This window comes from Coloeus monedula (genome assembly GCF_965178545.1).
Source record: "Coloeus monedula genome assembly, chromosome: 15".
Taxonomy (NCBI): Eukaryota; Metazoa; Chordata; class Aves; order Passeriformes; family Corvidae; genus Coloeus; species Coloeus monedula.
In genome coordinates, this window is record NC_138795.1 from 11,068,237 (window position 1) to 11,090,693 (window position 22,457).

At 45.9% G+C, this 22,457-nt stretch overlaps 1 protein-coding gene across 1 annotated transcript in view; it reads left to right on the forward strand.

Moving 5' to 3' along the window:
* Positions 1 to 396: 396 nt before the first annotated feature.
* The window catches only part of PDLIM4 (PDZ and LIM domain 4), a gene marked incomplete at both ends in the record, with an annotated part of 42,462 nt that continues 20,401 nt past the window's right edge, over positions 397 to 22,457 (forward strand). The window contains 2 exons of the mRNA XM_082291332.1: positions 397 to 489; positions 14,163 to 14,314. Coding sequence (XP_082147458.1) covers positions 397 to 489; positions 14,163 to 14,314 — 245 coding nt within the window. The remainder of the gene's footprint in view (positions 490 to 14,162; positions 14,315 to 22,457) is intronic.

A 22,457-nucleotide genomic window follows, 5' to 3' on the forward strand; every position in this document is an offset into this window, starting at 1 on the left:
TTTCTCCTTCAAGAGACTTACTGTAATGAATAAAACAGTCACAATCAAACGTTTACTGACCTACTGCATTGTTTTCCTTCCACTGCAGAGGATGAAACTGCAGTGAGGGGGGCTTTGAGCACACCAAACGTATGCTTTACTACTAGTAAAGTACTGAGACTTTACCACAGCGAGCAGTCGCTCCGAACCCCACTTACAAAACGCTTCAGGAGGAAATCCGTGCTAAAGCTCCCCCAGCGACGGCCGGGAAGGGTCTATCCCTCCTCCCCGGCACGCCCTGCGGGCGGGACGTGCCGGGGAGGCGGGATCGGTCCGTCCCGGCATTTAGAAGTTGCGGCTGGTGATCGCGAGTGGGAGCTGGAGCCGCCCGTGGGTAGGGAGTGTTCCACTGCCGCTATGTCCCACTCGGTGGTCCTGCGTGGCCCTTCGCCGTGGGGTTTTCGTTTGGTGGGCGGTAAAGATTTCAGCGCCCCGCTGACCATCTCCAGGGTGAGCTCGGAGGGAGAGCGGAGAGGGGAACGGAACGGAGCGGAGAGGGGGCCGGCCGCAAGTGATGGGCGGCGGGGCGGGTGGTACCCGGAGTCGGGCGGACTGTACCCGGGGCCAGCGGGTAGCAGCGCTTGGACTCTTTTGAACTCCAGATTATTCTGTATACACCCAATACACTCAAATAAGTGCTTCCCTCTGAGCTTTGCACTGTTTCGGCTGCTTTTCCCAGTGTTACAGCGTTCTCCATGCTTTATTTTTTTGGATGTTAATTCATAAGGATCTGCTTTCAAAGCTTTTAGTGTTCATAGAGTTTGGATTCTTGCCCTGGACTGAGTTCATAGGCTGTTGGGGTTTTTAAAGAAGGCATGAGTTAAGTCAGCAAGAAGTTTCTCCATACAGGCTGCAGCGTTCTGGGGTCTCTGTGGGCTGGTAATAATTACTGTGTAAGTGTACTCACACTTGTGTTCGACCTCACAAGTATGTATTCTGGAAAATTCTTTGCTAAGACGCCGCAGATAGCTTAAAATAGGCGTTATGTGTAGATATATGTGAAAACAAACCATTCCCTGTGCAGGAAGGAGCGCAGCGAGGTGGTGTGGTGGGCTATGTGATGGATGAGGTGCTGTGTGTGAGCTGGACACATTCCCGTGGGCACTACTAGTGTTTCCATCATCGTCGGGCTGCTCCGGGAAAGGGCTGGATACCCCAAGCTGCTTTGCCTTCCCGGCATGTCAGGCTGTGTACGATTGCTGAGCTCCCCTGGGCAGCTGCCGGTTAAGTTCTGGAACAAACCCTGAGTGCATTTGAAAGGAGCTATAACTTAAAAATACTGTTGTAACGTACACAAGCTGTTTGCCATCTTTTCATTTGTGTGCCAAAGCTGTGACGGAAAAGAGAAAACACGTACCCTGAGTTTCAAAGAAATACTTATGGAAGAGAGCATGTTTTAAAGAGATTTAGTTTGTGTTCATATATGTCTATTGCATAGCTTTGTCTCTGTTTTTACTTAGGGCTGTCCCTTTCCAAGTGCTCCAGTGAGGGCTGTTTTGGAGGAGTAACTGGGGGGCTGTGCTGTGAGAGGGGGCACTTGGCTTTTGGGGCTCAGCCTGAACCGTCTGGGCATGGGAAGTTCTATTTCTCCCCTGGTTACATGGGATGTATCACAAATCACTTCCCAGCAACTGTAGAAATGTTCCTGTTGTGGAAATGAACATCTGAACTCAGTGGAGGGAGCCTGTTTTCCTGTTACTTTGGAAAAAAAACTGGTTTAATATTAAACAAGAAAAACCTAAATCTGCTTCTGCCTAGACAGGTGGCTTGCCAAATTTCTTGCTTGATTCAGCAAACCTGGGAGATGTGAGGAGGACGATTCTCATTAGGCCAGTCTTGCTGTGGATCACAAGGAGTTGTAATACAAGAAGCAGATGTAGGGTGTTATTCCATTTGGCAGCCTTTTAAATTGGATCCTTTTTAAAATCTGCTCCCACTGAAGGGTGGGGTGATGTGCCATACTCTAACGGCTGCTCCTGAATGATGGTAAACAACTTGCTAGGATGTAAGTGTAGGTTGCTCTGCTTGGGCTCTGGTCTCTAAACACAAGAGAAGACATGGCTCGCTTTACAAATAGTACCTGGAAATGTTATAGCTGGGGAAGAATTACCTTTTGCTACAGCTCCTGGCCATGGGGATGCAGGAAGGGGCTGCTGGAGGGCTCCCTGGGGAGCCTGAGCTTTGCTTGGTGGTAGGTCTGTGCAACCCTGCTACTGTGCAGAAGACTGATCATGGCTGTTGTATTCCCTCTTATTCTGTAATTGTCCAGGAAATCTATTCTTTCTGGCTTGAAACATGGGCAAGGGGGCTTCCTGTCTCCAGGAATGAGAAGCCTACATCCCCCTTGCCTCGGCTGGCTCACGGCAGGAGGGAGGTTCTTGCTAATTGTGGAGGCTTTCAGCTGACTTCTGCTTCCTTCAAAGTGCCTTTTTTCTTTACTTTCAATTTTATTTGTTTTATACTAAAATGCCATTAAATTACAAACATCTTTGTAACAGCAGAAATTCTGCCAGCAAATCATTTGTGGTTTGGGTTTTGAGACATCCAAAGCCACCCACATTCAGCTCTGGGTGCTGGAGGCTGGAAATAATGGAGCAGCTGGAAATAGCCAAAGAAGCTGCCAGGCTGAGCTGAGGAAGAGGCACAGTGATGCGGGGCAGAGAGGTGTCCAGCATGAGACAGGGGGCAAAGCTGAAGGTGGTCCACAAAAGTGTCTTGTGACAGTTTTGTCAAGAGATAAATGACAGTATATGGATTTGGTAGCATGAAACATGATGATGACCCCGTCCTGCTTTGGTATGGGACTTGCCTCGCTCACAAAGGTTTACTTTGGCCTTTAGCCCCTGTGAGATGGCTGTGTCTGTGCAGGTGCTGATGGTGTTCAGTCTATTCCTTGCAGCTGTCTCAAATAGGCTCATGACATTACGCAATGGCCTTTTTTTTCTTGAAAACAGGTCACTTCCCTCTGTGATTTGATCAGCTTTAAGTGACATGGGGTAAGGATCTGATTGCTCTGCTGAGCTCTGCCCTGGAGAGGCCAGGGCTCCAGGTGGAGTGTTGAATTCCTCAGTAGTAAAGATAAATGCAAATCCAGAAGGGCATGCTTAGGGCATCTCTCTCATGCAGTCAGATGAAAAATTAGGTATGCTATAGCTACCCTTTTATCCCCCATTTCTTCTTTTATATTCAGGAGGACCCAGATGAGCAGGGCTGGAGTTTGCTGGGCCAGTTTGGGGGCATGCAGCCCTGGAGGGTGATACTGGTGTGTTGTCAGCACTGTGTAGGGGATGGATTTGTAGCCCCAGCCTGTGCTCTTGGGGGGAAATGCAGTTTGTTTTATACCCACTGTTACAGTGAGCTAACACTAGGTGTAGGACATCACATCCTTAATATCCTAAGGATATTTATAGGGGTAGGGAATGATCTAAAAGATCTCCTTCAAGTTGGCCTTAATGACTTGACAGAAAGTGGTTTTAAGACTTAATTAAATTTCTGGTAGCAAACAGCTGCTTTTTCCTTGGTTGAGCAGGGTAATACTGAGTGCTGTGTTTGCCCTCTGTGGGAAAGGAGGTTCTGTGGCTCTTACTCCAGTGACAACATTCCTTTTGACCAGCAGCCATGGCTCAGGAACAGGAATGAAATAACTCACTCGGCTGTTCTCACTGTTGTGCTTGTAACCACATTAATGAGTGCTGTGGTTCTGTGCAGGATCACAGTTGATCTACCCCTTGCCCGGGATTAAAAGATAATCAGTCATTAGCGTAACTAGAGGAACTGAATGCATTTAATCACTTGAACTTGCTTGTTCAGCTTCCAGAGCAGCCGATGTCATCATCTGCCCAGTTCTGCCAGTGTTAATCCATGCACTTGCTGCTTTTGAAATCATAGCTAAATTACTTGGTTAAACAGACAATTGACAAATAAACCAATTCCAGGATTTTTTGAATGAGATTTTAATACAATTTTTCTTTTGTCTGCTGGCTTCAATATTGGTTTACCCACTGGTCTCTAGTCGAGCAGCAAAAATGTAATTTTCAGCATTGGCTTGGAACTGTAACACAAGAAAGGTGAGAAATAATTGGTCTGCAATCCATTACCCAGGTATTGTTTGAGTTAAGGTTGACTTTTAAACTTCAGCAGCTTTCACATTTGAGCAGAGATGTGTCCTGTTAAAGGTTAGGATACTCGAGAAAGAATTCTGCTGAGGAAGGAATTCCAGTAAAAGTGATTTTGTTGACTCTGTCAGGGCAGATCCAAGTCTATGGTGTGATCCTGTGTGAATGCAGAGAGAACCCACTCAGTGGTATAATATCTGGGGAGGCCTGTGAGATTTGTTCTTGTGTGGGTGGAGATGGCTGAGCAGAAGGGACTCCCCAGAGCTAGGGCTGGGAGTAACAGGTTTGGTTACCCCAGGAATTCCATGTGTGTTGGTGGAGAAGGTAAGAATCAGAGACAGCAGCAAAAGGAACAGGGCTTTTCACTTTGATTTCCATAAGGTTTCTATTGGTTTCACATAATTCTTTTGTATTTGATAGTTTATTAGATGGAAGTGATGCACTCTCTGGTCAGAGCTCCCAAATGGACTGAAGAAGCCACTCTGGATTGCTGAATTCCAGAACTATGCCCCCACCTGATTTCTGCTGACTTTGGTGGGTTTACTGCCTGTGTAGAGCTGAGTGACAAAAGCTGTCCTTCAGTTGGTTGCATAGTAATGTTTGTTATCGTATTTCAAGTGAGATAATTTTTTCAAGTGGAAGGAAATACTTCTGCTAGTCAGTTTTTGTTGTTCTCATCATTCCTGTAAACTCGGGGGCAAGAGGTCTGGGTGGTTACGTGTGAAGCTGTGCTGGTATAGAACAGTTAATCTGAGCTACAGATAAGAACTAACAGAAATATGTCACAAATGTATTTGATGCTGAAGTGTTTCTATCACTGAGGCTTTGCTTAATAACTGAAAGAGAAGAATAAATACTTGTGCTGGTTCAGGAGACAGTAATGGTGGAACATGCTGGAATGAAAACCTAATACTAATTACCGTAATTAAGCATACTGATAATCCCAAGTGGGAAAGCAGGTGGAAAGAATGATTCATGTAGATCTATTTAGGCAAGGTCTGACCTTGGGACAAGTTAACAAAATACACCCAGCACACCCTCGAAAACACGCCAGGCCTCTGCCAGGCTGGACGAAGCAGTATGGATTCAGTGTCCCTGGGTATTTGGGATTAGGGATTTGTGGGTTTGGGGTTTTTCTTCCTCCCCCCTTCTTTTTATTTAAATGGTGGTGATGTCAGTTTTCCTTGAAGATTGAAAGACTGCCTGTTGAGACAGGTATTCAAAATTATTTTGTAGAAGTGTGCACTTATATTCCACTTGATAAAGTGGGTTAAAGAAAATAGTTAAGATAACAGGCTTACTAGAACAGCCCTGTTGGTGTAAGAAGCATACAGGGGGAAATATGTGCAGTTATTCTTTTTTCCCTAAATTTTTTTTGCTATATAACACAACAGATATTTATAATCCTGGTCCTCCTGAAATTGGATAAATCCTTTAATTTTAATACAAATACGCCATTATGAATTGTGTGGAATTAATGCAGACCAATGCAATTTAATTTCATTTTTGGTAGCTTGGGGACAAAATACATGTCACAAGTTGACAAGAGTCACAGGAAATCCTAGAAGGAGCAATATAATATTTCTAACTGAATTTGTTGTCTGATTTCTGAGCTCACAAAATGCCTTGATGGTTTTCAGATACCCAAACGCTTAGTAAAAACATTTTTATTTTTTAAGTCGTATGTGACCACAGGTGCTAAAGTGTGAAAGAAAACAGTAGCTCTCTCAAGATCTAGCAGTGCTGATAAAAAAGGTTAAAACAAACAAGTTCACAGAAAAATACTCTGCTTGATTTGTTGTCAGTGCCAGATGTGTGCCAGAGCAAACCCCCTATCTTACCGAGCTTGATCATGTAGTGGGTTTGTACACAGCCCCTAACACCCCACTTACCCCAAGCCCTGGTAGATAAGGTTGTGTTTGGTTTCTACTTCAGAATTTACACAAAAACTTCAAACACAGTTTTCACTGTGTTACTTGAGCAACTGCAAAGATGTCAAGTCACAGTGTGGCATCTGAGGAGCTTTTACAGCCAAGAGAGACTCAAAACAAATCCCACTTTCTCCCCACAGAGAACACAGCTCTATTTGAAAAAAATAGAAAGTGGTGTTCAAGAGGATTTCAGCCAATGAGTTTTCCAAACACCATAAGGGATGCCTCACAGCCTGTACCACACTCAATCCTTCTTGTCAACCAGAACAACTTGCATTCACATCCATTAAGCTTTAAGTAGCTTTACATGTTGTGTGGATTAATAGCAGACTATGTGGCAATGACATTTTACAGCCCAAGCTTCAGAAAGAAAAATATACCAGATTAAAGAACATTATTTAAAGTTGTTATTCTTAATTATCAGATATGGGCAGTGCACAGCTAAAAGAGAAGCTGTCTTGAACAGTTGACTCCAGGACTGGTCAATAACACCAGAGGACACGGTCAGCTGGGAGGTTTGCAGGATGCTGACACTGCTCTGCATGCTGTTGTTTACCATAAGCAACAAAACATTTTAGAAGTCTTTAGCATGTGTAAAGCTTCTGGTTCAAAAGACCAAGCCCTGCAAAATACTTGACATTCACCATTAAAGTGGGAGAAAGCAACTGTGTAGCAAAGGCGCAAATCCCTGCAGTGTATGATTATTAACTCCTGAGTGTGCTGCAAGATTGAAACTACAGGTTTGCTCACCAACTATATTAAACTTTTTATGTTGAAGAATTGTCTTCTCTTTGGAGATCACTCTGTGTACACTTTCCTTTTGTTGGGAAGGAAAGTGTCGGCCTGCCTTCCTGGCCAAGAGTCAGATGGTTTGGAAGGCAAACTCCAAGCAGTTCCCCCATGTCTTCTGCACAGCGCTTAAGGCTTGCTCCTGAGAAGGGCTCGAGAAGCCCTGCTGCTTGTTGATGGGTGTCTGAGGGGGAAGGTCCTAAACCTCTGAAGGAGATGAAGCAATTCTGGTTGTGAAAAACGAGGTTCACTCTCCTGTGAGAATTTAAAGGGTTTAATATAAAGACAATAAGAGACACATAAAATAAAGCAAAGAGGTAACGGCCGGGTGTCTTGGCGCTCTGCCAAGAGCACACCTGCTGCTCGAGGTGAGTCCTTTTATACAATTTTTACTGTCCTTTATGCATATTCAAAGTTTTGCCGGAGCTGTTCTGCATGGCCACTCCTTGGTTCCGCCTTTTTAGAGCATGCGTATTCTTCTGCCTTGCGGTTTTATTTCTTTTGATTCTTGGACTTGGGCTCGCTAGGTGAGAGTTGATAGTAGAGTGGATCTCTCAATTCTCCAGACAGTCAGGGCTGATTGCAGCTTTGGGCCTTTTTGCCCCCCGGGCAGAGCGGTGATAGTGGCTCTCGGACTCTCCTGGCCGCCCGTTCTCGGGGCGGAGCAGCCTTTGGGGCCTTTTGTTCCCTGGACAAAGTGTTGATCAGCAGCTTCTCGGGCCTCATCCTCTGTTCGCTTGGAGGTTATCTTACCTGCTCACACTTGCTAATATTCTTGCTAAAAAGGAAGAAAACTACATCCACACAGCAAAAGCATTTCTAACATTATATAATATTCACCTTAATACTTGCGAGAAGCCAATATTACAATACATGTTTATAACATGGTCATAAACACTTCGTGTGATGCTGCTCAGTCTGGTTTGCGCAGAGGCGTGCAGTGGTGTGGTATGTGAGGGACTGGCAGTGCTCCGAGCACACCCACATCAAGGGCTCACTGGTGTCCCCAGGGCAGGCTGTCCCTCCCTGGCCTTGGTCCCTATATTATGGCAGAGTAAATATAAAGCAGATTTAAGTGTAGTAGCAGCTGTATTTGCTGAATTGGGCTGTTCTGTGCAGTAAAGCAGTACAGAATCTGTAACCTATCTTTGGAGTGGCCGTGACCAGGACAGGCAGCGTGGGGAGTGCTGCTGGAGTTGTGTGCCTGTAATAACCGCGTGTGCTGGCTCGAAGAGAAGCCTGGAGGTCTAGCCACGCAGCCTCTGATTTACAACAGCACACACAAAAGGATCAGCGGGGAGGCGCTCCTCACCTGAGGGAGCTGTCCCTTGAGCAGAGTGGGAGAGCTCGCAGGCTGAGGTGAAGAAGTGAGAGAGGGGAGACTCTCTGTGTAGGTTCCATGCAGAAGGTTTATTTAAGTGAAAGAATGTGAGGAGGAGACATAGAGCCAAAGATCTGAGGGTGTCCAGGGATTTTATAGTGGGGTTAGGAAAGGCAGGGATAAGGGATACAGCCAATGGGATACTTGACAGGAGGTGGGGTTGAGGCTGAGGGAACCAGTGGAAATAACACCAAGGAGGGACTTAGGGAAGGAACTAATGGGGTGTTAAGTATGATAGAACCTTCTAGAACTTATACATATTAAATTAAGGAAAATGAATATACAAAGAATTATACATAATATAGGGAGGAGAAAGCATTAACCAACCATACAAAAGTATGCAGATAACTGAACTGGGGGATTATGGGCTCTCACCCATACGAGCCGGGGGGGAGGATACAATTTAACAAGAACCAATGGGGGAAACCGGGAGGCGGGAGTTACGACAAGGAGCTAGTGAACAACCGAATAACAGAGAACTTTCTCGAACAGGGGGAGGCGGTTTGAACCTGGGTACTGCCCAGGGGGATGCGGCTTAGGCTTCTGTGCCGCCCACCAACCCACCCTCATTGTCACTGTCCTGGGTGGGGAAATTCACCCAAGGGAGAGCCCTGAATTGATTGGCATTCAGCTCTCCCAGCCCAACAGTGGGCTGGGTCACCGCAATGTGGTGGTGATGCTTGCAGTGCTGTCACCGAACCTTCTGTGGTGACAGAAGAGGGAGAGGACAGTGAAAGAAGGGCTGTTCACTGGGAGCTCTTTATTTAAAATTATCTTTTTCTTAAATAGAGGAACAATAGAGGGTGTTGAGATGGGCACCAATATTGGACTTCTGGTATTTTTTGAACCACAGTGCTATGTCGACGACATAGAAAGATATCACAAATGAGACATATCCTGAGGGGATTAGGAGGAATAATATGCTTATTAGAAAAGAGGGAAAAAAGTACATTCTGGCTTTCTAGGGGAACAAATCCCTGCAGGAAGCACCCGCCACAGGCATGCTGTGTGGGTAGGGGCTGCTCTCTGGGATCTCAGGGGTCTGGAGCTGCTCACCTGGGGCACGTGCTCTGCAAACAGCCCCTTATGCTCTGCTCTAGGGTATCATTCCTGGGCAAGTGGTTTGTTTCTTTTAGTGTTTTCTGTTTATAAGTGTTTCCAAGCATCTTCATTTTTTGAGAGAGAGAAGTGAGGAAGCAGCTGCTTGTTTTTGTGAAGGGGTTAAACACAGAACATTGTTCTCTCTTTATTTAATTTTGGGAGAGCAGTAAAGCTGTCAGGCATGCACACTGCGTTCCTGGAGCGGCGGCCGTGCTGTGTGTGCACGGCTGCCTTGGGCAGAGAACACACCAGTGCTTCTATGGGCATAAAAGGAGCTGTGAAACCACAAGTGCCAGTGACCTACCCAGTACATGAACTGGTTCTGTACATATTTCATGCTTGGTTCCTTCCTGCTGAAAATACAGCAGTGCTTAGGTGGTGGGTAGCACTGTGGGCTTTGCTTAACCGTCTCATGAAGAGCTCGACACCAGCTCACTCCAGCCCTGCCCTAGTCCCTGATGACAGGTCCACTGCACTGGACCCATTCTTCTGAGTTGCTTTGATTCACTCGCAGAAAACTTGGGGGAGTGGCCTTAAAGTGAAGCAAGAAAGACTTCGATTAGATAGGAGGAAGAAATTATTTCTGTGAGCGTGGTGAGGCATTGGGACAGGTTGCCCAGAGAAGCTGCAGCTGCTGCATCCCTGCAAGTGTTCAAGACCAGGTGGGATGGGGTTTGGAGCAACCTGATCTAGTGGAAGGTGTCCCTGCCCCTGGCAGGGGTTTGGAGCAAGAAGATCTTTAAGGTCTTTTCCATTCCAAACTATTCTGTGATTCTGTGAAACCATCAGCTCTTCTGGATTGCATCCCAGGCTGTGCCTCAGAACCTGCTGAGCACCAGGGATGGCACAAAGGAAGAGGCTGGATGGCACTCCTGGAGCAGGAAGATGCAGAGAGAAGGTCCTCTCCCCTTTCTGTGGGATTGGCTTGTCTGTGTTGGGCAACTTCATCCGAAGTCTCCATTAGTTGGCTTTGGATTTATGTTGTTGGGAAAATACCTTTGCATGCAGGACAGCATGAACCAGGAGTGTGAGTTAACTGATGGCTGGGCATTCACCTCAGTGCTGCTTCACTGCTTCCTGAAGTTATGTCTTCGGGGGCTCAGAGCTTCCAGAGGAGGTGGGGTTCTTGTCTGATTGAAAAATAAATACCTTTAGGGGAATTGTCATAAAAATATTGGTGTTTCTTTAAGCCTGTGGTGTTTGCTGTGGTTTTGGCTCTTGGTGCTGTGCACTTAACTGCTCTGAAGGTCTGTTGAGGTTGCTGTCACCCCATGGTATGACAGAGGTCTTTGGGAGCTACATGGCCTCACAGGGAGCAAGACCCTCCTGAGCTGCTGATGGTGTGAGGGCTAAGACCACCCTATCCACCCACAGAATTCCCCACCTGAAACACCAACACTAGCGTGGGGCCCCGCTGCCCTGGGGGTTAGCAGGGTGTGAGGGACTGGGCTGACTCATTGCTGATGTGTAATTGCCCTGCCCAAGCTGTTCACTGGAGAAAAGCACACAAGCAGCCCAAAATCCTGGCAGGCACCAAGCCCAGGCAGGATGAGGCATGGCACATACAGGGCGCAGTGGGCACCGTGGGACATAGCCTGCGTTAGGCCCTGGTGCATGAGATGGGACTTGGCTTTAGGGTACTCACTGCTGCCTGTGGTGGGTAGATCGTTCACACCACTCTGAGTTACCTATCTGTTGGTCTGGGCTTGGTCTGTGTACATTCAGCATTGATTTTTGAAATGGTTTGTTCTTGGCACAGATGGAGAACTTCAAAACCAAATAAAATCTTACCACTGTTTTTCTTAATCCTTTCCTGTCCTCAAACCTCAGCTCCTTTGGAGGCCCCTTTCAAGAACATGGGGCTGCAGTGGCTCAGTGCAGGTTTTCTTTGCAGTGTTTTTAACTTCATGACATACCTGATTATTCTCAGACTTGTGTGTGCTTCCTTGATGTCACACACACTGTGGTTCTGGCTCAGGGCAGACCCAAGGGCTCTCTGGAGAGAGGCACAGGTGAGTGCCACTGATACAAGCTCCATCCGAAAACCTCTGCGCACTGCCAGGCTCTAATGTCATACAATCACAGAATGCTTGGGTGGGAAAAGATTTTTAAGACCATTGAGTCTGGCTGTTAACCTGGCCCTGCTGAGGTCACCACTAACCATGTCCAAAGCAGGTAGAACCCCTGCACGAGGATTCAGGCACAGCACTGACCCATAACCAGACTTGTCCAGCTTTCTGTGGACTGTTTGGTGTCAATGGCTTTGCACAGCTGTGGGTTAGGAGAACTTAGTCTACAGTATTTTAAATATTATTCACTGAAATACAAACTTTGCGCCTGACAGGCATTACAATAATGATTCCTAAGCTGTTAAGACACCAATGCTGTATCTCAAATGGATTCTTGGTGTGCAGCTCTGTTTCAAGCCCTCGGTCATCTCCACAGCTAACATAAAATGCTAACATGAAAATACTGCCAAAATAATTTGAAATTTGAAAAGCAGAAGCTAAAAGTAGGAAACAGCTAAGAGTCCCATTTTTGGAGATCAGCTTATTCTTCAAGAAAGCTACAACCTGGTTAAGATCAGTGCAGGGGGAAGAATGCATCAGACATCTAGACAGCACTGAATAGACAAGAACAAAATACAGCTATCCTGGGTCAAGCTGAAGGTCTGTTAGTCTAAAAGCTAGCTGGCAGCCAGGGCTGTGGGGTGAACACTGAGGGAAGCAGATAACAGCAGGCAAGAGCATGGAGGTGCTTCCTTGGAGTTGCTGGTTGAGCTTCAGGCTCACTTTCTGATGAGTCTGGCAGCTTCTGTGGCTGTAGAAGGACCCTAATGCCCTGTGAATGGATACAGGGGTCCAAAAAACCCTAACGATGCCAGGGGAAAAATAATCCTGTCCTGCGTTGAAATGTCCTGTGTCAGAGCTAATCTAATGTGTGTGGAGCTGAAAGATATCTCCTGTTGTTTGCTCTGAGCTGAGTCATTGGGCAGCCCACGAGGGGTTGGCCTGGGCAGGTTTGTTAGATCCAAACAGCCCAGCTGAAACTATTGAAGAGCAAATAGCAAATACTGATTTACTCTGACAATGCAACAAAAGCTGTAACTTGGGCTGCCAGTTCTACTTAACTGTCAGAAGTGGTTTGGAGTTTCTCAAACACCTTCAGGTTCATGTTTCGGTGGTGCCAGTGGCTGTGGTCACTCAGGGAGCAGTGCAGCAGGCCCATGTTACACTGGGGACTGTCTGTTTCTCACCAGGGGCTGTTGTGGTAAGACTTACATCCTCTTGAATTCCCTACAAAAGTAGAACAAATTGTCCCTGGAAATACTCAAGGCTGGGTTGGATGGGGCTTGACGCAACCTGATCTAGTGGAAGGTGCCTCGGTGTTGGAACAAGATTATCTTTAAAGTCCCTTTGAACCCAAGCCATTGTAGGATTCTGTGAAATCAAGATGTAAGCTGGGATGTGTGCATGCCTTCTTTCTAAGAAACCACCTGTTTAATGATGGCTTGTGGTGGTTGGGGGGCTTCTGGACACTGGGGAACTGCCCCACTTGGTCTTACTGTCTGAAAAACTGTACCTGGTCTGTCTGGTTGCTGTCATGCACTGTAAGCCATGTCCAAGGGGAGGTGGTAGGTAGAGCAGTGCTCCTGTTGTCTGGATTTCTCAAGGAGGGTGGGACAGAGACCCACCACCTAAGACAGGGAGTTATATCTGTGTAAATCAAGAGTAAACAGAATCAAACCACCAGCTTGCTTTAATGCAGTGACACGTGAATAACCAAAAGTCAAGCTCGCCATGACTTCTCAGTTGATAAAATGTGTTTGGTTAGCAGATGCTCTGAAGGGGAAATTAGAGGGCAAACACATAGCTATTAAGAGTTTAACCAGACATGTTTACCTTTTCTGACTATACCTTGCATCATTTTATATTATTGTAAAAATTAAAACCACATTTGGGATGATGGAAGGATAAATGAAATGAAATTTCTCTAGAACCTCTTTTATGGGCTCCAGGATTGATCTTGTGGCTGACCACAAACAGTACCTGGACCTGTCATTAGTTCCTCAGGAAAAAAGTTAGAAGTTTTATAAGGTTCTGGCACGCCTACAAAACCAGAAGGAAAGAATTGTGGAGGCTTAAAGAGCCATGTGATATTTATAGAATAGAATCATGGAATCATTTAGGATGGAAAGGATCTTAAAGATCCTCGAGTCCAGCTGTTACCCCACCATTGCCAAGGCATGTTCCCAAGTGCCACATCTGCTAAATCCCTCTGGGGTTGGGATTGGTGACCATGCAGGACTAGAAAGAGACACGTCATTTGGATGACAGTCCAGGAAAAGTGGTGTCAAACACGACCTCTCCCCAGGCAGCAGTCAGGGAATGGCACTTCTCCATGGGTGGTTAATCGAAGGGGAGGGTTTCATGTGCTCCTTAGGGATTGACTCTTGCAGCGTCATGAAAGGTCTGCAAGCCAAAGGAGTGTGAAGCATGTCTCTGGAAAGAGCGTATTGCATTTATTTCAAGCACGAGACAAATGTGAGGAGGGGACCTCGTCACACAGTAGCTGGAGTTGACTGAAATCCCTTATTTCAGAGAATGTTGTTGCAGGGGATGGCCCTTGGAGAACTGGGGCATACCTGAGAGCTCTGACATCCAACCTCAGGTAGATGCCATTGGTGTAGATAAAACGTATTCTCCAGAAATAACTATTCCCTTTACCTGCATCTTATTCCAAGAAACTGGACTTCTTTTAAAAAAACCCCAGCATTCTTTTAAGTAACCCTTTTATTTTTCCCAGATTAACCCTGGAAGTAAAGCAGCCATGGCAGACCTATGCCCAGGAGACACTATTTTGGCAATTAATGGAGAGAACACGGACAACATGACACATCTAGAAGCACAAAACAAGATCAAAGCGTGTGTGGACCAGCTGCTGCTCTCTGTGAACAGGTTGGTTCTCTCTGATGTCCTCCTGCGTCAGTTTTGCTCGGAAGGCTTTTGGCTGGCCCTGGAGCAGATGTGCTCTCAGGCTGGGTTCTTGGAGCATCCCCATGGTCTGGATAATTGTCATGTGTTTTCAAAAACAGTAAAACAAAATTTTTTTTAATGGATTACTGATAGAAAAAGTGGCTTGTCCAGGCTGTGGCCTGAGTTGAATCTTTGAGGTTGTGTCAACTGAAGCAAGAGTAGCATGGGAATCATAATCTCCTCTGGACAAACCCTTCCACTTCATTAACATCCACCCATCATTTTAAGCATCTGTTCAATGAATACACTTTTGAAGGTCCTGCCAAATGAACTTTTTAGGGTATTTCAAAGCAAAATGAAAGCGTGAGTTTGGTATTGGGGGTTGGGGGTCTTCTGGTTGTTTTGGTTTTTTTTAAGTTGGAGCAAGTTTTTTTTGTGTGTGTTGTGGTTTTTTGTTTGTTTGTGGGGTTTTTTGTTTAGTTGGTTTGGTTTTCTTGGGGGTTTTTTGATTTCTGTTGGAATTAATTCTGTAGCAAAATCACAAATTACCCAGGCAAAATGAGTGCTCCTTATAAGGTTCACAAATGGCTAATATTATCTGTAATAAATTTAAATAAATGGATATAGTTTTCCACTTCAGATTAAGAAGTCATTTCCTGCTATAAAGAGCTATCATTTACTGTTTATACTTTTCTTGGAAAACCATGTAGTTCTGACTGGATGCCTGGGCAGCGGGGAAGGAGTGCTGCCATAAATGGAGCAAACCCTCTGTGATTCCTCATGGTTCCTCAGACAGGCATCTCTGAGCTGCCTGTCTAAAGCAAAGTCCTCTGAGCTCAGCCCATGGTGTACAGGTGATGTGGCTTCAGTATTACAACAGAAAGAAAATAAGGAAAGCAAGCAAAACCCCTTCACACAGGTGGAATTTCCCATAGCCAAGGAAGGTGGTTGTTTTGCTTTCCATCTGGAGCAGTTTTAGGGAGACTAGGTGATTTTCTACCTGCAAGAGGACCTGGGCCCAGGGCAGGACCAGGGTTCCTTTCCCGACTGTCTGCAGGCTGCTGGAGCTCTCCTTGGAAGAGGTGGAAATCCATATGTAGTGACAGGAGGTTTTGATGAGCCACCAGCTGCTGGGGTGGTCTGGCAGCAGAACAGCTTAATTGGGAGTTAGAACCAAGTTTTGCTGAAAACAGTTTTCACCTGCAGCGTGGCAATGTTTTATTCTTATGGATGAGGGTTTCTGCTGTGTGAATTGACAGACTGCATTCCACCTTTCCACTTCATTTTAGCCACTGGTATCAACTGGTGGGATTTTTTTTTTGGGTCAGATTGGACCCTTGAATATCTCTGTGAAAGTGCATCTCCTTTCCTAAGTGTTGATTCCTGCACAGGGCAGGGATTGTAGTCACAATGGTCTCACAACAGTGTTGGTATGTGCCTTGCTGGGTTTAGGGATGATGTCTTCTTGGTTTTCCTGAGACACAGAAATGTTCATTCATGACTTCTAGATGATCTGGAAGATGCTGTGTAGAGGGGCTGTGGCTTCAGGTTGTTTTTACCCAACTGTACTTACCAAGGTGTGGATATTTTTAACAGTGAGACCTTGTGTTACATCCAGAGAAGGTGAATTCTCTGATAGAGATGTGGCTGGTGGTGGCCCACAGCCTTGCAGTGGGTGGTCTTTGCTAAACAAGAGGATTGCAATGGTTTTGTCAGGCCTTAAAGTCTTCATAAATGCAGATTTTAAAGACTTTTTTATCTTACAGTCAGGCAAAAATAAATTCTCAGGGCTCTACAAGGCAGGAACAGATGGTGAGGGGAGGAGCTGTTCAGCATGGGGTGGCTCTTCTTGGATCAGTTTGGTGGCTTCTCCAAGGGCAGAACTCACCTTGGCTGTGCTCAGAGATGTCCATGAAAGTGGCACTTCTCTTGACAGAAAAACTGAATAGTTTGTTTTTTTATGCAGTGAGGACAGCAGCTCCAGTGATGCGCTATTAGGTCTATTTTTAGTTTGGACCAAAGTGAGTGCACAGTGACTTGGTTCTTGGATCTCTCTCTTGTCTCCCAAGTGACCTCTTGGATCCTGTTGCCTAATTGTTAGTCATTGCTGGAAGCACATCTGGTGTTCTCTCCTAGGTGTGAGTGGATGCCTGCTCCAGGATCTGCCTTCTGGAATGTGGGGTTACCTGGTCCTGCTCAGGGAGCCATGTCCTCTGGCAGTGATGAGGGGTTTTGTTGGTTTGTGTGCATGTCCAGCCACTGCTGTTTGTCACAGCTATGGATCAACACCCTGGACCCTGCTCTGAGGCTGAGCTCCAAGAAAGCCCTGCCTGTGGGCGTGTGGATTAGTATCTTTTCCCCTGGGGAGAGGATGGTCTTCAAGCAGCATCTTTTCTGTACACTGCCTTCAACAAAATACAGTTTGCAAGTCAACACAAGGAGATTTATTTTTAAATGTGTTTGTCTGAAATACATTTGAAATAACATGCCTGTTTGTTGTATGTCTTTAGTGGAGATACATGAAATTTGGTGTTAACTCTGTTTTGTCAAAGCAAGGTTCCTCCATCTGGGCATGCGTGGGGATGAAGAAGAGGGCAGGGAGGTGCACAGTGCTGGTGCTGTCTGGACTGCTGCATTCTGTGCCCTTTCTCCATCAACCCTTGACATTATATGTTACTGAGATAGAGAACAAGATGGGTTTTGTTTTCAGACTCTGGTCAGTAAGTGCCCTTAGACTAGGAAGTTCAGTAGGAAAGTCAGAATGTGGGAAAAACAAGAAGGGGGAGTTACTGAGTGGCCTGACCAAGACCAAGTATCATGCATCAAATAAAGGTAGCCATAAAATTGGGTTGGAGCTGTGTTTTGATGAAATCACTACTTGAAAGCAGAGGGTTGAGGACCTTGGGTGTGGGACGGTAGACCTTGTGGCATCGCTGTTCCTGCTGACACAGATTGCCGGGAAACCCTTGGCAGCTCTGTCTAGACAACCCATCTGTGCCAGAGGGCCAGGGTGAGTCCCACAGCTTTTTCTGAACCTTTTGTTGTCTGCCAACTGGGAGGGTAAAGGCTTGTGCTGCAGCTTTCCTGGAGAAACTGGCCCTATGCTGGCATTGGGAAAACTGCTGGCAAGGGGATGTCACAGCTTTTCAAGCATGTTGGGCTCCGTGGCTCTGCTGTGCCACTGGAGCCAACAGTCAGTGTCAGTATCTGTGAAGCTGCTGCTCTCAGGCTGGACTAGCAGATACTTCCTTTTTTTAAAATCTCTTTGTCTTTTATCAAGGACAAATCTCTTGAGGGGGTTTTCCCTCCTTCTTCACACCCTCCATTTTCTAAATCCTTTCTTGGCCAGACCCCGACCTCCCTGAAGTTAATGGGTGTTTTGTCCCTGGCTTTTCTGGGTCCTGCTTTGCCCCAACATGTGCAAGGCTGTCTTTGGGCAGTGAGGCTGTGAAAGGCAAAGCAGCACAGGGGCCTTACTGTTCTGAAACAAAGTGGTTGAAAGTCCTCATTGATGCCTATATGGGCACTGATGTGAGGTGTGAGGAATTACTTGGGCATCCCTGGAACAAGGGCTGGATGTTCAGGCTGTGGTTAATGGCTCCAAAATGGGAGGCCAGGAGTTCACATGGGCTTACTGAGGCTGTGGGGGAGGCAGCGATGGCACTGATTAAGATTTAGTGGGATGGTTCAGACTGCCCTGATGATAAATTAGGCAGCTGTTCCATCATCATCTTCCCAGCTGTTGAATCTCAAGCCAAGGTAGCATGGGATGTACTTTGCCTGCCTTAGTGCAGGAAGGGTCAGGCCAGTTATGTGGAAGCTGGTTGGAGAAGATCGGGGGTCTGGAGCAGCCCCATGAACTGCTACTCACAAACACCTGGCAAAATTTGTTCTTTTCACTCACTGTGAAGTTGCTTCCAAGTTACACAACAAATTCCTTAAGAGGCAAGAAGTGTGTTAGTGTGTTGTGCCAGGGGAGGTTTTGATTGGCTGTTAAGGAAAATTTCTTCGCTGAAAGGGTTGTCAAGCCCTGAAACAGGCTGCCTAGGGAACTCGTATCCCTGGAGGGATTTAAAAGACACATAGATGTGGCACCTGGGGACATGGTTTAGTGGTGGGCTTGGCAATGCTGGGGTGACAGTGGGGCTGGATGATCTAAGAGGGCTTTTTCAACCTTCACAATTTTATGATTTCCAGTCCAATCCAATTCCAGCCCTTTCTTTTGGTGATAGCACTAGGGCTGTTGTGCACAGGGTCAGGTTGATGCTGGAAGACTGGAAGCATCTGCCTGGCCCCAGGTGCAGCTAAGAACCCCAGGGTGGTTGAGTTGAATTTATTTCCTGACTGTGGTGTCAAAGAATTAATCCTCAAAGGTTTGGCTTTGATTCCTTCTATCTAAAATAAATCGTGGAAGCAGTTTCTTCCCCCTTTGTTTGGTGTGTATGCCAATGCTGAGTCTGCTTGGAGAATTGACTATGAAGATTCTCTGTCTATTCCTGCTCTTTGTACAGAGATGGACTTTCTCTGAAAGTTTCTGTGTGAGAAAGCCCAGCAATGAATCTGCTGGATGTGTAACCCTAACAGTCCCTGGAACATCACGTAGTTGATGTTCCTTCCGTCTCCCTCAGCTCCTGGGGATTTTGTTGGGGTCTGTTAGCTGTGAGCAGCACAGGCAAGCTGCTGGAAGATGGGAAGGATGACAATATATGTTCTCAAGTTTCCAGTAAAAGTACAACTGAAAAAATGAATCACAGCTTCCCCCTCTGGAGCTCCTTGAAGACTAATAGAGAGGAAAACCGGCAGCTTTCCAGAGCAATACACAGTGGTTTCAGCTGAGAGGAATGAAGGAGGAGAAATCCTGCAACTTCTTCACACAGTCTGGACGAGCTGGGTCCTTCGGGGTGCTCAGCAGAGCTCAGCTCCTGTACTGCTCACCTGCCTTGCAGAGGGTGGATCCAACGCCTTAAGGTTATCGTGGTGAGGTTCACGATCCTGGGAAGTTTGAAGCATCGGCTGTAGCTGCTTCTAGCCTGAATTAAGCTTCTAGAAGGCTAATGGTCATATCAGTGATAACAATCACTTGTGAGCATCATGATGCGCCATGGTGGGAGATGAAGAGCAGATGAAGACAGGACCGTGGAGTCACCCCCCAAAGAAAGCAGGTGAAATATAGCAACATGATTATTCTGGTGGTTTGCAGCTGCATGGTCACAGATGGCAGTGACCTGGATCCAGACTAGCACTTCCCAAGTGATAAATGTTAGTTTTTAAGGGGATGGAGAAATTAGAAATTTGGTAAGACACAGGAATTCTTGCAACTTAAAAGCAGCTCTACAAATGTTGAGAGTGAGACTTGCAGATCACTACCAGGTGAAAAAACATTCTGGTAAAATATGTGAGCATATGCAAGTAATCTTTTGAGAATGACTCTTAAACTTTCAGAAAACAAATGGTGGGATAAAAGGTGTCTGCAACTTTGTTTTTTTTAGTGATGTTCTGTTAATGGGTCCATTTCCCACGAAGCCCTGTGTGGAAGGCCTTGCACTAACCTAGGAGAAGGTATTTTTCTTGGGATTGTCCTAGCTGCCATTAAGAGAGCAAAGTGGTGTAAGTGCAGGGTAATGATTTTCACATAGCTGCCTTTAATCCCCTATAACACATCGGAGAACACTTTTCTTGTCCCTGAGCTGTAAATTAAGCAACTCGGAACATTTGAGTGATGCCTCATCTGTTGCCTGTGACGTATGAAAAGTGTGTTGGGGTTTTGCTGTTGCCTAAAAACAAAGCTCTGACTATTGGTAGGGCGACCCTGCTGCTGGGGGTCTCGGGGTGACTCTGCTGACCCCTAGGTACCCACTGCTCTGGGGCTTGTTCTGGGAGGTGCAGGGCACCCGTGTGCTGCTGGTCCTGCTGGAGCTGTGGGCATGGGGTGTTCCTGCAGCCAGGGCTGGAGCATGAGCTCCAAGCATCAGCCCCTCCTGTAGTAGCTGCCTGTAGCATTGTTCTCTCAGGCAGAGTCATCTCTTAATTATTTTGGATTATTTCAGATTACATGGTATTTTGCTGTTCCCAGGGAAAAGAGGAAGTCTCCCTGTGTAAACATAAATGCTCATCAAACTTACAACTTGACTTTCTTTTTGGTGAGGCTGGTGTTTCTCCCATTCACCTTTGCTTTGCCTTTCAAAGTGCCAAGTGGAGCCCAAATTGTGCTGTATCAGCTTGTTTGAGTATAGTTCAAGTGAAAGCTGGGTCTAATGTGAGCCTGGTTTTGTTCAGGCTGTCACTGGAAGCTCTCAGAATTGGTCTCCATTATACCAAGAACTTCTGGTCACTCTGCAGAACTGATGGTGAAGCCTTGAGTTCAGTCATTAAAGCATTAACTGTGAATGGGCTTCTCCATGCAAACTGAAGTCTGTCCATGTCTGTCATTAAGTGTAAATATACCCATAATGACTTTTAGAATGCACAAGTTTATCTGCTTTCTGGTACAGACAGTGTGATCTCTGTCAGGGATATGGAGAACTGGGAAGTGTGGGCAATACTGGTGACTGAATGCCCTACCTTCACACAGAATGAACTTACTGCTATCGCTCTTATCTTCTGCAATCAGAATCACTTTCTGAAGCTCTGTTCTTATTTACTGGCAGGTTGAAGTCTTTTGGGATGCTTTAAGCTGTGCTTGGCATGTGGGTTCCAGAGCTGAGTGGGGGGAAAGTTATCATGGACCCTTCTCGGGGCACCGCGAGCTCTCATCAGGCTGGCTCAGGAAAGCATGGAAATAATAATGGTGATCCCTGCCAATGTAATTAGGCATTTCCACTGTTCTGGGCCTCCAGATCTGATTTTCAGTGTGGAAGCAATATACACAGCAGTGGATCGTGGCAAAAAGCAAGTCAGGGTTGCTGGGAATGCTGATGTTCCTGGGAGGGACTGTTTCCTTTGTCCCACTTGGAAAGACCAATTTATAGTGAATTGTCCCAGCCTAAAATCAAATAACTACAGTAAAGATAAATTATCAGAACAAGATATCTAGCTATGAGAGAGAGTAATCATTCCCTGTTGAAAAGGCTATAATGGCAGTACTGAAAAAAAAAAAAGCTGAAATCCTCAGGGGTTGGATCCTAGATTTGGAAAGGCAGCTTTGTCTGCTGACTTGTGTAGTTGTGAAAAAGGTAAAAATCACATCAAGAATTCCTGGGTTAAAATCATGCTCCTTATTTTTCAAACTTAGACTCTGCAGATAATTAAAGTGAAAGTGAATGTGGTATGTGGCAGGGGTGAGAGTCCACAGTGGATGCTTGGATGCATCTGTGCCCACGGAGCAAGACCTATTTTGGTGAAGTGGTGCATATACAGACTGCGATGATAAACAAAATAGTTCGCATGTTGAAAGCTGTATCTTGAACTTAATGGAATTTCCATCTTCCAACTTAACCTTCTTGCATCCTGAAAAGCCTGTATATGAACCTGCTGGACCTTGCCTGGGCCCCTGCAGCTCCCTCATACCCTGAGTGTTGGAGATCTATGCTGGAGATATGTCTCAGCCATGCCCCCAGATGCCTTTGTGGGGAAAAAATTGGTCAGGCACATGGAAAATCTTTGGACAGTGACAGTACTGTGCTCTGCCTTGGCAGGACTGAAGATGCATTTCAGAATGGAAACTGTATTTTTAGGGCTTTTTCTGTCTGGCAACTATTAAAAGGGTCAAGATGATTCATACAGGGTGGTGTAAGCCTTGTCCCTGTTTATAGAATTCCTGATGTGGTCTAGTACACAGGCCTGCCAGGGATTGCATGTATGTATGTATACATTTATCTATACACACATGTAATCAGAATACCTTCTGGATTTGGGGGCAGAATAAAGGGACAAAGCCAGGAATATGAAAAACAGGAGCCACCAAGAGCCTGTCTTCTGATTTCTTGAACCAAAATAAGTTTGTCTCTTAAACCCCAAACTGAGACAGAGCCAGTAGTTCAAGGATGATTTTGAGCTTCGTGGTTTTCATAGCGTGAAACTGTCATCTTCTCTATTTACCATTGTACTGTTTCTGAGGATAATTTTGGACAAATGCATATATAATATAGGCCTGCCAGGGAATTAATATGTACTATATATGTGTTAG